The sequence below is a fragment of the Poecile atricapillus genome, chromosome 12 (genome assembly GCF_030490865.1).
Source record: "Poecile atricapillus isolate bPoeAtr1 chromosome 12, bPoeAtr1.hap1, whole genome shotgun sequence".
Lineage (NCBI taxonomy): Eukaryota > Metazoa > Chordata > Aves > Passeriformes > Paridae > Poecile > Poecile atricapillus.
In genome coordinates, this window is record NC_081260.1 from 8217033 (window position 1) to 8230783 (window position 13751).

Below are 13751 nucleotides of genomic sequence, written 5' to 3' on the forward strand. Positions count from 1 at the left end.
TTATTTAGATCTATGTAAGATCTGGGGACACAAGAATTTTGCATCTCTTTGGTGCTGACAGCACTTAGAACAGTCTTAACTTGGTCTACTTCTCATCTCTTTTCAGTTTATGTTCTTGGAACAGGTAGTACCAAGAAAAGGATTTTATTTATCCCTCTTCTCCTTCTCAAAGTGACTTTGTTCTCCGCATCTCTTATTTCTCTCTCTACCTGGCAGACAAGGTAACATTTGGGACCCTGTACAATTACTGTCATCACAGGGCAGAAGTTAGATTCATGGAAGAGCTGTTTCCTGCCTGGCTGTAAGCTGTATGCTCATGTGACAGATTGGCAAGTATTTGAGAATGTCACTTCTAGCAAAATAACTGTCCTGAGTGGCATTTGTCATATACAAAACCACATATTTATCAATGAAAAAACCCCAATAAAATTAAACTCTAATATATATTTCAAAGGAGATGCCCACAGTCACTTGCAATATGAGTACATGTCAGTAGTCATATGTGCTGGAATCCTCCTCTTTATACATAGACTCATCATAATCTTTTCATGCACCATGTATCTAATTCTCTGCTTTGGAAGCAAGACTGATCTCAAACTTTCAGAATTAATGCAAAGGCAATAACTAGCCTTCAAATCTTCATTATTTTGGCAACCAAGTAGTTAAACAATGTGGCAAATGACAAAATCATTTGTGGTACCACTTCATTTCATGTTCTTTAAAGCCCTGCAGCCAAACCACAGCTGGGTACTTAATGCAGAGTTTTATCTTTTGGGGGAATGTTACTTTTAAATGCTTAATAATTATGAATTCATTTGCCATTTCTTTCATAAGCGGGGGATCCTAATGAATTCATCTGTTATTCATGTGAATGTCAAATGTGTTCCCACAGGAGCTTTATTCTAATTCACTATTAACTAGTGGACTCATAAAACAAAATTATATCCATTTTTTACTCTGGACATGTAATTCTCGGTAATTGTTCATCAGTGGGCAAATGTAATATTTTTCTTTGATAACTTTCAGTTCTGATTTACCTAGAAAGAGAACTAGTTTTAGAGTAAGGGTACCTCTGGAAACAGAAGTAGATTTGATAAGCTGTGAGCCTTCCATTTAAAATGCAATGAGATTATCATAAGCTAGTATTTTAAAAAGTAGATACATACTATAAGCATACATGCTTAAACTACATGGATTTAACATAACAAGACAAGCCATATCCAATATATGTTGTCTAATGATAATTCAATGAAAGACATATTTCAGTATTCCAGAACAGTTTTCAGGCAGCTGTTCTATTGCAATAGAAAACTTAGAAGTGAGAGACTTACAGGTCATGGCAGAATCTAAACGTGATTACACTGGACAGCTGGACTTTGACCTGTGAAAACAACTACAAAGTAGGCAATAGAAAAACAGAGAATTCAAACTCTTATATGATTTTTTTTTTAAGAGTTAAACACAAAGGATTTTTTATTAAACTACTTTCAAATTTCTTCTATATCCCTAATCTAAACTGCAATATTTCTAACCTTAGCTGGAAGGACCTACCCCATGAACAGATAGCCCTGAAATATTTCAGTGCCTTAGATCTGACGTGCTGTGCTAGGATTCTCCACAACTGTGTAATAGGGATACTTCCAACCTTGAAATGCTCTTTAGAAATGTTAATCAAAACAAATTAATTATTATTGAGATGCAGTTTAAAGGGAGATGGTAGAAAACCAAGAATCTAATTTATAATTGGAGCATGTAGATCAAAATACTTATAGATTTACTTTAAAATACACAAGGAGAGATGTTGCTTTTTTTTTTCCATTTGAAGTAACAAGGATATGTTTTTAGTATTAAGAATGGAAATAATAATTTCCTCAAATCATATGTATGGTATTTAAATCAAGATATGTTATTATTGTGCAGTCTCTGGTGGTCAGTATATTATCATAATATTTACCATGAAGAAACCACTGAGAAAAACAAACATGCAAATCAAAGCTCAGATACAAGTCTTGATGATCAATTTCCAAATGTTAAAAACTGTAACTTCACCTTTTATAATGGTTAGCAAGAAACATAAGCAACAGTGCTTCCTGAATGCTATGACTTCTTTCATAGTTGAAGAAATACTATTTATTTTAATCTTCTAAAATATGTTTTATTTTATTTAAATAATGATCACATTAAAAATAAAATGTTTACTTTTACTTGCTGTAATGGCAGACTGAGGTAAATGGATAATGTGAAGAAAGAATATCAGAATTAGTGAATGAAAGGAAGAGTGTACAAGTAACACTCTTGAAGCTTGCACGTTTATTAGCTGCTTTTTATTAAAAATTAATGCAATGTGTTTATACATTAAACAACTATGACAGAAATCATCACCACCAGCAGGCAGCCTGAGGGCCCTTCCCTATAGTGAGAATACAAATGTGGGAGATAAGAAAAATGGGAAGACAAAGTTTTGTGGGGATGGATATTGATCTATAAAGATATTACTTTCCTTGAAAACAGAGGATAGCTCAGGAGACCTAGAAACTGACAAATCATTCATCAGTTTACAAGGGGACCTACTGGTTTAAAAGGCCTGGGTTTGAACTCATCATTCTATAACTGTAAAATTCTATTCACCTCATTAGAGTAATTTGATTTATACGGGTCTGAAAAGAGAACTGACTTTTGCAATAGAAAGTACATGAGAAAATATGTTGGGGAACATGAATTCTACAGAAAGAAAGCAATAAAACTAATGCAAATGTCACTATGAATAAGTGAGGCACTGAATTCTACCAGTTCCAACAGATCCAATTTTATTCAGAAACTTGCAGAAGTTGAGGCTCAAGATTGCTAGTCCCCTCTAAAGCCGTAAAGATACGAGAGTTAGGATTTTATGCTCATGAGTTGTTTAGTTTTTCCTACCCACTTGAAAGAAAAGAAGAGTTTGCACAAGTGAATATGTCAAAGCAGACAGAGGTGAGGGTGAGACTGAGCATCAGCCACACTGGGGCTGCCCTCATGAAATGCCAGTGAGGATAGGAACAATTGCAATTACAAGGGTCTTTCAGAAGCCCTGCTGGGTTTTTGCCACTGAGGATAACACCTGCTCTTAACTAACATCTAATTTATATCAAGTCTCTTTTAAGATAATGTATTTAGTGATTTTAGCAGTTCATGGTGCTGAAGGACCAGCACCTTTATGGCAAAACACTGGCATTTGTCAGCTTTTACTTTGCACAGATAAAGAGAGGAGTGCAACGAAGTGACATAAGTGGTTATTTTATCAAACCAGTTACAGAAAGGAGGATCAACATATCATTTAGGGTGACATGTACAGATCAGAAGCACTTGAAGATATAAGGGTAAGTAATTTAAGCATTGAGTGTAAAGAATGCTGATACTTACAGGAAGAAAGGAAAAAAAAATACAGTTGATAAATATCAATGTATTACAATACCGAAGATGGAAAAATACTTGAGTGCCCTGCTTGCATATTTTTAGAAGCTGCAATAGTCTACTAATGAACACTCTTTCAAAACAATAGTCAAAATATTACATTCGGAGAAACTAAACCCATTCAATATCAATTGACTAGATGTTTCCACCTGGAACAGTGGAAGTAGTCCTTGGCCAACTTAAGATTTACATATTCTTTCACAGAACTGAGAATGGTAAAGGGCAGCAGAAGGATTTGTTGAGTTTTCACTGCTCACAAAGATTAAAATGTTCTTCAGTCTCTGGAGAAAAGAACAGTATATCTCATTTCTCTGAAAGGACCAGAGAGATGACAGCTTCAGTGCTATCTGAATAGTATAAAATATAACAGTATAAAATACTGCAAGGGAGCATGAACCTGAGCTAAGAACCGGACATTAGAGGAATGGAGGTGGAATTTCTCAACACCAAAAGCTAGATAACGTGCAAACCCACTTTCTTTCCAGCTACACCCTTGATGCCTTGTAGGCTGCAGAGCAAGGGAAGAGCTGCCTAGACTGACTCTACAATGGGTGGGAACTCCTCAGACCAGAGGAATTTTCAGCATGTAAATCTTCCAGTTTTATGCCAGGCCCATCCAAAAGAGCTCATGATGATGGGAAGTTAGAAAGATAGAATTTAACCTTTGAATTTTGGAAGATGTACAGACTTTTCTCTAGAATAGTAACCAACGACTCCAAAGACATGCTAGCTACTTGCATCATCCAAATTTTGAAGGGTGGTTTTTTGGTTTTTTTTTTGGTTTTTTTACATAATTATTTGTAGTATTATATTTCCTTCAGTTCTCAGAAAGTGGAATATTCTATATTTTGAAAAGAGGATTGTCTGTTTCCCTTTCCTTCATTGCGTGGCTCTGACTTTTCTACAGTCCCAAGCATAAATTAATTTCCTTCTCATTCAAGGCACTTTATCTTTCCTTGACTGGTTTTCTTCACCTATTATTTAAAATTCAAATGTTTCTGTGATTTCTGAGTTTCCCCATAAATATGTGAAATGCTGCTTTAGGCTGCATCTTCTAATTTTTCACCAGCAGTGTTTAAGCTGCCCAAGGCCATTAATTCTCAATTTTGTGTAGCCATTCCAAGAAGCCAACACAGATTTTTGTGCAGTCCTCTGACACAGTCCTCTAAGGGAAAATAGTGTTTTTAAATTTTATCTTCTGCCTCACATCTGCACAAACAGCTGCATGGACGAAACAGAATGGTTGGGGCAGGAAAGAGAACAATTAGCTGAGGTAGAGCTGCTTAAACCAACATTACTACTCCTGCAGAAGTGCACATGAAGCCAAACAGCCAAAATGTGCTATTTTAAGTACCCTTTTAAATCCCTTTAACTGTTCTAGTACGTATTAAAAGAATTGATACTAATAAGGCAAGGATTGTATCACTCCTACTTACTGATGGAGCCAAATTTTGGCTCCTTGTTTCCTTGTTCTGGTTGATTTGTCTTCTAATTAGATTGTAGGAAACATAATGGGGAAACATAAATGATCTTTTGGCCCACTTGACAACTATCTGATTTCTACTACAGTCAGTGCAAATTTTACATTGGATTCAAAAAGAATTAGATTGTGTCTGTCAGGATATAATTTCCTCCACATACTAATAATTCTGATTATTTTGTTTAAGAATGGCAATCCTTTAGAGCAGGTTCAGATCGCTGAGAAATATCCTTTTGCAAATAATTCTGTTTCTTAGAATAATTTACAGCTCTTTTCAAGAATAATAAGCTGCACTTTTTAAATTAAAACAGTAATTTTAATCTGTTACTTGTAACAAGTGACTTTTCTGAAATCACTGAGGCTTTAGAACACGAGGTGAGCAATAGTGCTGCACAGTTGAAGTCCTAAAGGAGAGCCACATCACTCCTAAATTGCATCACCCTAATTGCATGACCATTATGATTCTGTTGCCACTGCTAAAGAGTTTGTTTTTCATCCGGAGTTCACTTGGGACATTTGACTGTATATGAGGCACAGCACTGTCATCAACCAACAGGAAAGAATCTGCTGAAGTTAGCAGACTATAGAAGTACTTTAAGGAACTGAACACATTAAGGGTTTCTTGCAGTAAGCAAAAAGTAAAGCAAAACTGAAGCAAAGAACCAGTGAAACATGTTGCAGTTAACCAAAATCATTAGCCAAAGAATAAATGCTCCTTCAAATAGAAATGGAAAATTTCCCCTGTGCTATGAAAGGCATTTTTTGAGTCTGCAGTTCTCTCCACTTCAAGATATTTGATAATACAACTCTGTCTTCCTGATTCCACTAGTTTCCACAGTTAGGTTTGCATATTTGTTATTGTCTTGACATAGAGATTTGGTATGCATTACACACACTGAGGTAAAATAGGAGCACAACTATAAGCAAATACAGCAAAGAACATCAGCAGAAGTGGAAAAAGTATGGTGTTTTTAATGATTAAGTAATATACTTAGTTTGCCCTTTCAGGGATCATTGTGATACAATATTTAATCAAAAAGTTATCACTATTCATTATTAGTAGTCTTGATATTGCATAAGAGTATCAGTCCTAGCTTTGAGCCTTACAATTAACATTCCAAGTATTTGTCCCAGTGGAGTGAAAAATTAATATTTCTGTCTGCATCATAAGCTTTTGTAATTACTGAATATTTTTATAAATATTGGTGTTAACTGATACAGGATGTTAAACAAATGAGAAAGAGACAGAATTCAATACCTGGAGAAACTCATTTCCCAAAAGCAACAGAAAGTACCACTGCTAACTGATTTTAAACAAATGAATCCCTAAGTGGAAAACAATGCCTTTGTTTTGAAAGAAACTTGAAAGTTGTTTGGGAAGGTGATACTCCTCAAGTATTCACCAGCTCCAAATGTAAACATTACATTTAAAAATGGAAAAGACTGCTTCACACCATTTAATTCTTCTTTCTGTTTGCTATTATTCCCTGCAGCTGTTTTACTTCAGACTATGATTCACAGTCAAAGCAAGAGGAGTTTAGGCCAGTATTTGGACAGAAACCTTCAAAGGACCTTTTAACTCATTAGTATTAGAGATCTAGTAATTGGAGATTTTCTCTTCAAATCCATCATTTAAGATGCAGCCAAAATTAATATAATGACAACGTTGGAGAAACCATTTCTGTCAAGAAATGTAAAACTGAGTCTCTAGTTTGAGACTGAAATCTTTCTGTATATTGCACTTCAGCTTGTGTACGGCTGTCTCTCTAAATCTGTGATATTATTTTAACTCTGTGTTGCAGTCCTCACCCCCTTGTCTTCCTTGACACTGTAGTGTTGCTATTCTATGTTAAACAGCTGTTACGTCCCATACCAGAGATGGCTGCATAACACTGACGGGTGAGGTCTTATTTTCTAAATATACATACAGAATTTGAAGTACTTTATGGCTGTTTCTAAGTCTCTCCATCCATATAGATATCTCTATATGCGAGCCTAATGTAAAACACTAATATAAAACATATTTTCCCTCCTTAATAAGCTTAATTTTTGGTGTCTGGAGAACAGCAGGAACTCATATCCTTTTTCCTCTGGATTTCACTTCCCTTGAGGTTCCTCCCGGGCTGCCAGCACCCAGGGCCGTGGTCTCACCGGGTCATGGCTGCTGGCTCTGCAGCTGTGGGTCTACGCTCCGAGCTGCTATTTACTGGTTATGAAGTAATTACCAAAGCTATAATTAAAAAAAGAGATATACACACATACACACACACACACAGATAAAGATATATATAGATATATATAGATCTAGATATATATAGATCTAGATATATGCATATAAAGCCCGTGGCTTATAGCCATCACGACTGCATGCTTAATAGCTGCATCTAAGCACTCTCTCCAGGCTCCCAGCCTGGCGGCTCCAACAGCCCTCCCCTTCTCTTTCCCAAAGGAAGGCATTTCAGGTCACTTGAATTATTTAGAGGGGTGTTTTTAACCATCTCAAGGGCTCTGCTCCTGCCATGCGGCGCCTGCAGAGCTCGGGTTTGTGGGTTTATTTTATTTCTTTTTTTTTTAGCACGCCAGGTGGAGTTGCTCCACTTCCTTGGCAGAAGGAGGAGATAAAGCGCGGGGGGAAGGCGAGAGGGGCGGCTCGGCGTGTGCAGGGGAGGGGAAAGGCCGCCACACCTGGGGGCCGCGCTGCCCTCTCAGGCTCGGCCCTGGCCGCCGGGGCTGCTCACCGGGTCGCTCTAACGCAGCTCTCTCTATCTCTTCTCCTCCCTTCCCCCGCCGATTCTCCTCTCTCCTGCTCCTCACTCATCCTCCCCTCTCCCGCCCCCTCCCCGTGCAGGCGAAGCGGGCGCGGCAGGAGGCGGAGCGGGCCGCCGCACGTCCCCCGGCCGGCCGGCCGGCCCCCCCGCCATGGGTCGGAAGCGCTGCGTGGGGGGAGACGGCTCCAAGATGGCGGCGGGTTGTTGCGGGGTGAAGAAGCAGAAACTCTCCAGCTCCCCTCCCTCAGGCTCGGCTGGCTCTGGTGGCGGCGGCTCCCACTGCGGCGGGGCGGCGGCGGCGGGGGGAGAGCCGGGGGCGCTGCCCCCGCCGGGGGGCCCCCGCCTGAACGGCCTCGGGGGTCTGGCGGGGGGCGCCGCCGGCTGCACTCTGTCCCCGCCGCTGCCGCCCAGCTGCGGCGGGGGCCCCGCTGGCGTCTCCCCGCCGGCCTCCTCGCTGCTCGCCTCCCCTGGCTCCGGCGGGCCCGGCTGCAGGAAGATGGTGGTGTCGGCCGAGATGTGCTGCTTTTGCTTCGATGTGCTTTACTGTCACCTGTACGGATACCAGCCCCCGCGGAGTCCCCGCTTCACCAATGACCCATAGTGAGTATCGCCGCGACCGCCCGCGTGGGCGCCTCGTGCGCGCCCGTCCCGCCCGGCTCCCCCCCGGCCGGGCGCCCTCCCTCCCTTCCCTCCCTGCCGGCTACCGCCTCCCGCCCGGCACCTTCCCCGCTGCCGTCGCCCGGCCGCTGTCCTCGCCTGGCCCCACGCCTGGCCCTGGGCCCGGCCCGCGGGCGCCCCCGCTTCCCGGGAGCCGCTCTGCTGTCTTGCCGGGCTCGCCCGCCAGCTTGGTGACCCCTCCTCGGCCCCTCTTGGCTCGTCGCGCACGGGGCTCGCTGATGGTATCTCCCCCGTGATCCCTCACACCTCTGGCAGCGCCCTTCTCTGAGCGGCCGCCTTTGTACCAGGTTCTGCGGCCAACTCCGGCCGCCGCGCTCCGTGGGCAGTGCCCTTTCCCCGCTCATGGGCTGTGTTCAGCAGCGCCTGAGTAGCCCATGCCCCGCAAGTTTCACCAATAGTCCTTACTGGGACCCCTTCACTAGGCAGTCTCTCGCTGTCCATGTGTTCTACATGAGTGCGGGCCTCTCCTTCACCAGTGCTGGATGGTGAGTACCCAGTGTAAGAGCCCTGTTGTGCGAGTCCCGGGTTTGTGAACATTAGTGTACCTGTACATTCCCTGTGCCAGGCACTTGTAAACCTACTTTGGTCTCAGATCATGCAGAGTTCTTGCTTTGTAATGACTCCTGAAGATCACCCAGTGTTAGACATCCCGAGTCCTCGAGTAATCCACCACATTAAATTCACAGAGTTTTGAACAGATCACATAAACACCTGTTACTCCTATCCTCCCTCTAAGCTCCCTCAAGCTTCCTTGCAAGAGTGTCCGACAAAGGCCTGTTTTAGTCCTATCCTTGGCCACTCTTGTTCAGTGTTTGTCTTGAACCCTGTGCCCCATCACCTTCAGAAGTGACCTGCCAGGACGGTGTTGCCCAGCATGTCAGAACCTGCAGCCTGCCTGTGCCGGGGAGCCGGCATGCCGCTGCAAGTAGAGCTCAGACACTTCAGGCAGTAACTTCTCTCTGACAGGAAGTTACTTCCTTTTAGCTGAGATGAGTTACCAAGTTGCTGCATGATTCCAGTCGATTTGATTGCAGAGTTAATGTAAGGGGGAAATTGAGTTTCCACTGGTTTACTTTGCTTTTAAATGGAATGGCGCTCATGTGGTGAGTTTCCAAGCTCCATCTGAGACTTGACTGTATTGGTCCACCAGAGTGCATGTCACTTTTTTCCTCTTACGTATAGCATGACTATCAAGTTTGTGAGAACCTGTGCTTTCTCAGTACTTAATAAATACAAGGTTTTTGTATATGTCCTGGACCCTCATGCACCTTCACCAATGCAAACAGTTATCGTGCAGTCTGTGTTTCATTAATGAAATGTAGTGTATGCTTCTTGGTGTTTAAAAATGTAATGTATTAATAATCTTATTTGTAGTCCTTGCTGTTCTGACACCCAGGATCTATACATCTCTTGCATACTTTCAGCTGCTGTCATGACAACCCAGCTCTGTGGATTCCTACTTAACCTGCCACCCCAGCAAGTCTTCCCTATGTGCTCTTCATAACTCCTGTGTGATTTCATCAGAGTACCAGTAATGAAAGGAGGGCAGGGAGACTCCACTGTTTCTTTACCCAGGTCTTTTGCAAATCGACATCTGTCCTTTTGTAGACACCAACTGTTTAGCAACTGCTGCTCTGAGTAGCCAATTTGCTCTGCATTGTCTTGTGTCCATTCTCCATCCCAGACCACTACAGGTTGCAACATAAGCTTTGTGCTGTTTCACTCTTCCATTGCTGTAAGAGAGTTTAATTCTATATGTGTCTCTGTAACAATGTTACCTTTGTGTTATGGTTTTTTATCTGTGTTGCAGGAAGTTTTGTTGAACTGATCAGTTCTACCATCTGTTTTATTAGTGGAGGAAACTGAGGCAGGGATGAAGATCTCAGCACTTAAATGTTTACCAGTAAGCACTTTGATTCCTTTTAGTAAGCAGTAGATCACTTCACTTTTTTCATTCTGCTTCTTATTTTATTGCAAACTAAGTAAAATTATTTGAATTTTTCTGAAATTCATATGTGTTCTTCCGATTTAGTCACTAAACCTAGTGAAAAGTTGCTGCATCGAAAGTGGCCCTGTCATTAAAATTAGTAATGTAGTTCCTGTTTATTCCCATGCTTGTGTCAGCATGCATGGTTGTATAGATCAGGAAATGATCTAACAATAATTTTATATTTTTCCCTGATTGGCTACAGAGTTTGATTCTTTCTGGATCATGGCATGGCTTCACAAACATATGTTCCTGCACAAATGTGAGGTGGAAATAAGCAGACAGATGGCAGAACTGCTGCTTTCAGCAGCCTTGTGAACTGATTATATTTGTGCAGTTGAGGATGCAACTTTGTTCAGAGGCAGCATGATTTCTAGCATTCACAAGATTTACAAGCAGTCTTATCAATAACTGAGTATCTCACAGAGATGTTGACTTTGAAGTTGGGCTTCATCCTGTCCAGCAAAAAAACCTGAACCTAGTGTTTTTCAGTGAATGTGTATTGCAGCTTTCTGCCTCAAATTCATTTGGAGATTTTGTCCATGGAATTAAATATCTGGTCTAAGAGCAGTAGCCTAAAACAAGGTAATACATGTAAATTATAATATTATATTTTTAAGTTATGTTAATTACAGGAGGATGAAAGACCTGTGACTAGGTATCCTCACACAGACATGACTCATATTCCTTGCAGGTCTTTGAACAATGAAACTGGGCATGATCAAAGAAAAGCAGGTGGCTGAATCGCTTCAACAAGGGATTCTGGCATGTTGTCTTTAGAACAAAACCTGCCTGTGACACCTCTGGATTTTTCTGACTTTCTGATGCCAAGATGAGGACAGCATCAGGGCAGCAAATTCAAGGCAGTAAGAATGAGTGGAAAAGCTTGTTTTGAAAGGGTGTGGGTTTTGAACTCTGGGGCAGCCATACATGGATGAAATATTTGGCATTTTCCTATCTCTGGACTTCGTAAAGCACAGAGAATAGGGTGTCGACGGTATTGTTAGGGAGGTGTGGGGCTGGAGAGGGTGATGACTCATGAAATCAAAAGAAGATAGCTGGAAGACACTGGATCTCTTCAGCAGTGTTTTGTTGAGAATAGCCTGAGCAAGTTTTTCCAGCCATAGACTTCCTCTCCTCTTGTAGGCTCCATAGATCTGCTGACATTTCATTCTGTCACTCTTAATTGAACTTTCTCATACCTTTAATTTCACTTCACTTTGGATTGCTCTCTTATCCACCCTTTCCCTTCTTTGCAGGGTATGTCCTGCACAGCCTATACCTTGCTTCTATTAGTATGGTGGTTCTCAAACTACAGGTGCAGAAAACATGTAGAAGTTATCTGGGCAGTGTGAACACTGGTATAAAATTTGAAAATTGCTGACCCAGATAAAATTGTCTTGTGGACAAAGTGTCATTTAGACACTGTTTTTGAGACTCAGTTTGATGAGTAAAGTTACAGAACACTGAGCTTGTTTTTTTTTTAGAAGTGTCCATAGAAATGAATTGTAAGGGAATGCAGGAAGAGTTGTAAAAGCATTTTAGCCCACTCATTTATGGAGAAAGAAAACTGAGTAGCCTTTTTTTCCTATGTTTCTTACCTTTCTGACAAATAACTCATATCCCTTTATTGCTTTTCTGGTTTGGTCTTGTTCAATACACAAGATGTGTCATCATAATTAGTGGAAACAATAGCAGGTCCTGCCTCTCATTTTGGAAGTAGAGAGGAAGTGTCTGTCAGTGTGAAGGGACTCAAGGATCACACTGCTGCTCACTGCTGTTTTCCTTCTAGTAAGAAAGTGTTTCATTGGAAGTGCAAGAATGTTGTGACAAGAGAGGAAGGGTAAGTGTGTGAAGAGGAGTTCAGTTGAAGTGGTGCTGTGGATAATGAGGAGGACTTTTTTCTTAGAATCTCATGTCTCTGCTCACTGTAATGATTTCCCTTGGTACACAGAAGTCACCTGAGTTTTTGTCCTGCACAGTGTTTGCTTCAAGCTCTTCATCTTGCCTAATTAATTTTAATATCAACATCTTTGTGGAGAAGACATTGTCTGGCAGTCCATCAGGTTAATTCTTTTGCCAGTTATTTACTTTTTGAATTAATTGTTCCTTCTGAAGGTGTCCTACTAGTGAGCAGGTTTATTTTAGTGGTGACCACCTGTACTTGATACAATTTTTAAGCAGAATCATTTGTTCTGCCCCTGTCATCTGGTACTTGGTAACCACAAACATGAGTTTGCAGCTGGAATTAATAATGGGACCCATACCCTGTTTCCCATCTGTCTGAACAGCTCTTTGGAAATTGTATTCAAATGCCTAGATGAAGACTGGCTCACATCTTTCTCATCTGTCAGGGGACTGTGCTGGAGGCAATAAGTGGTGCCTGTAGCTGACCTCTGTACCTGTGGTGGTTTTGATGCCTTAGAGAAGCTGACAGCCCTGTGCACATGTGGAAGTGTTCCTAGCTACCACATTCTTTGCCATAGGAGTAATCTGTATAGCTTGACCATCTTCTGATTGAAGACCTCTGGATTAAAATACTATTCAGGTGATATTTTTTGAGCTAAAGACTTAGCTCAGAAATTTATCTGTTCCTTTCTTCATTGATGACTTGTGGTATTTTGCAGCAGCTGTTTGTTTGGCTTCAGGACAGAGATGCAGATGTGGCTATGTTGATGTGCCTGACTTTTGTATTTCGTTGTGTTTTCGTGTCTAAAATCTGTTAATTTACATATTTACATATTTTAGTATTTTGTTAGTGAAGTTTGGAAACATTTCAATTCAATACAGTTTAAAAATACAGAGTTAGCTAGTCTTGCACCTGTTAGTTTTCTCACTCAGAGGAAGTTGTGATTCTACTCAAAGTGAGTGTAACTTAACCTTGTAGTAAAGAAATGGTTCTAAGGTTACTGGATATCCAAGATTTTTCCTTAGTTACTGTGTCTTGGTAAAGTGTTGGTAATGGTGGAGAATTGCTGGTAATTTAGATTGAAATAGCTTAAAATCCTCCTGTACAGCCCCAAAGCTGATTTTTTTCCCACACTGTTAGCTGTCCGATGCTTTCTATTAAGGGATTGAAGAGAGATGACACTTGTCTGTAGGTGTGTACATATGAATAAGAATGTTATGGCTTGCAGTTGATAGGATTTCATGCTTTTCTCAATTTCTTGTTTCTTGGCTGCAGCCTGACCTCCTGCTGTAGTCTCTACAACTTACTGTAATGTTGGAACATTGCACTTAACTCCTTGCTTGTTTTGGTATATTCTTCTTTAAAAGCTTTTCTTTGAAACTTTGTCTGTAAACTTAGAATTTCATATTGTCTTAAAAAACCCAGCAGTGCTCTTTCCCTGCAATCCCTGTGCAGAATTGAGCTGTACCTATTGTTGTT

General features: G+C 41.1%; 1 protein-coding gene across 3 annotated transcripts in view; it reads left to right on the forward strand.

The window, feature by feature from the left end:
• Positions 1 to 13751, forward strand: part of AMMECR1 (AMMECR nuclear protein 1) — a 95025-nt gene that overhangs the window by 14939 nt on the left and 66335 nt on the right. Inside the window, exon 2 of one of the 3 annotated variants that reach the window (XM_058848257.1) lies at positions 7779 to 8298. In XM_058848257.1, coding sequence (XP_058704240.1) covers positions 7850 to 8298 — 449 coding nt within the window. In that variant the 5' untranslated portion in view covers positions 7779 to 7849. Of the gene's footprint in view, positions 1 to 7177; positions 8299 to 13751 lie in introns of those variants that run through there. The other 2 variants (XR_009278596.1, XM_058848256.1) reach the window with 2 other exon arrangements.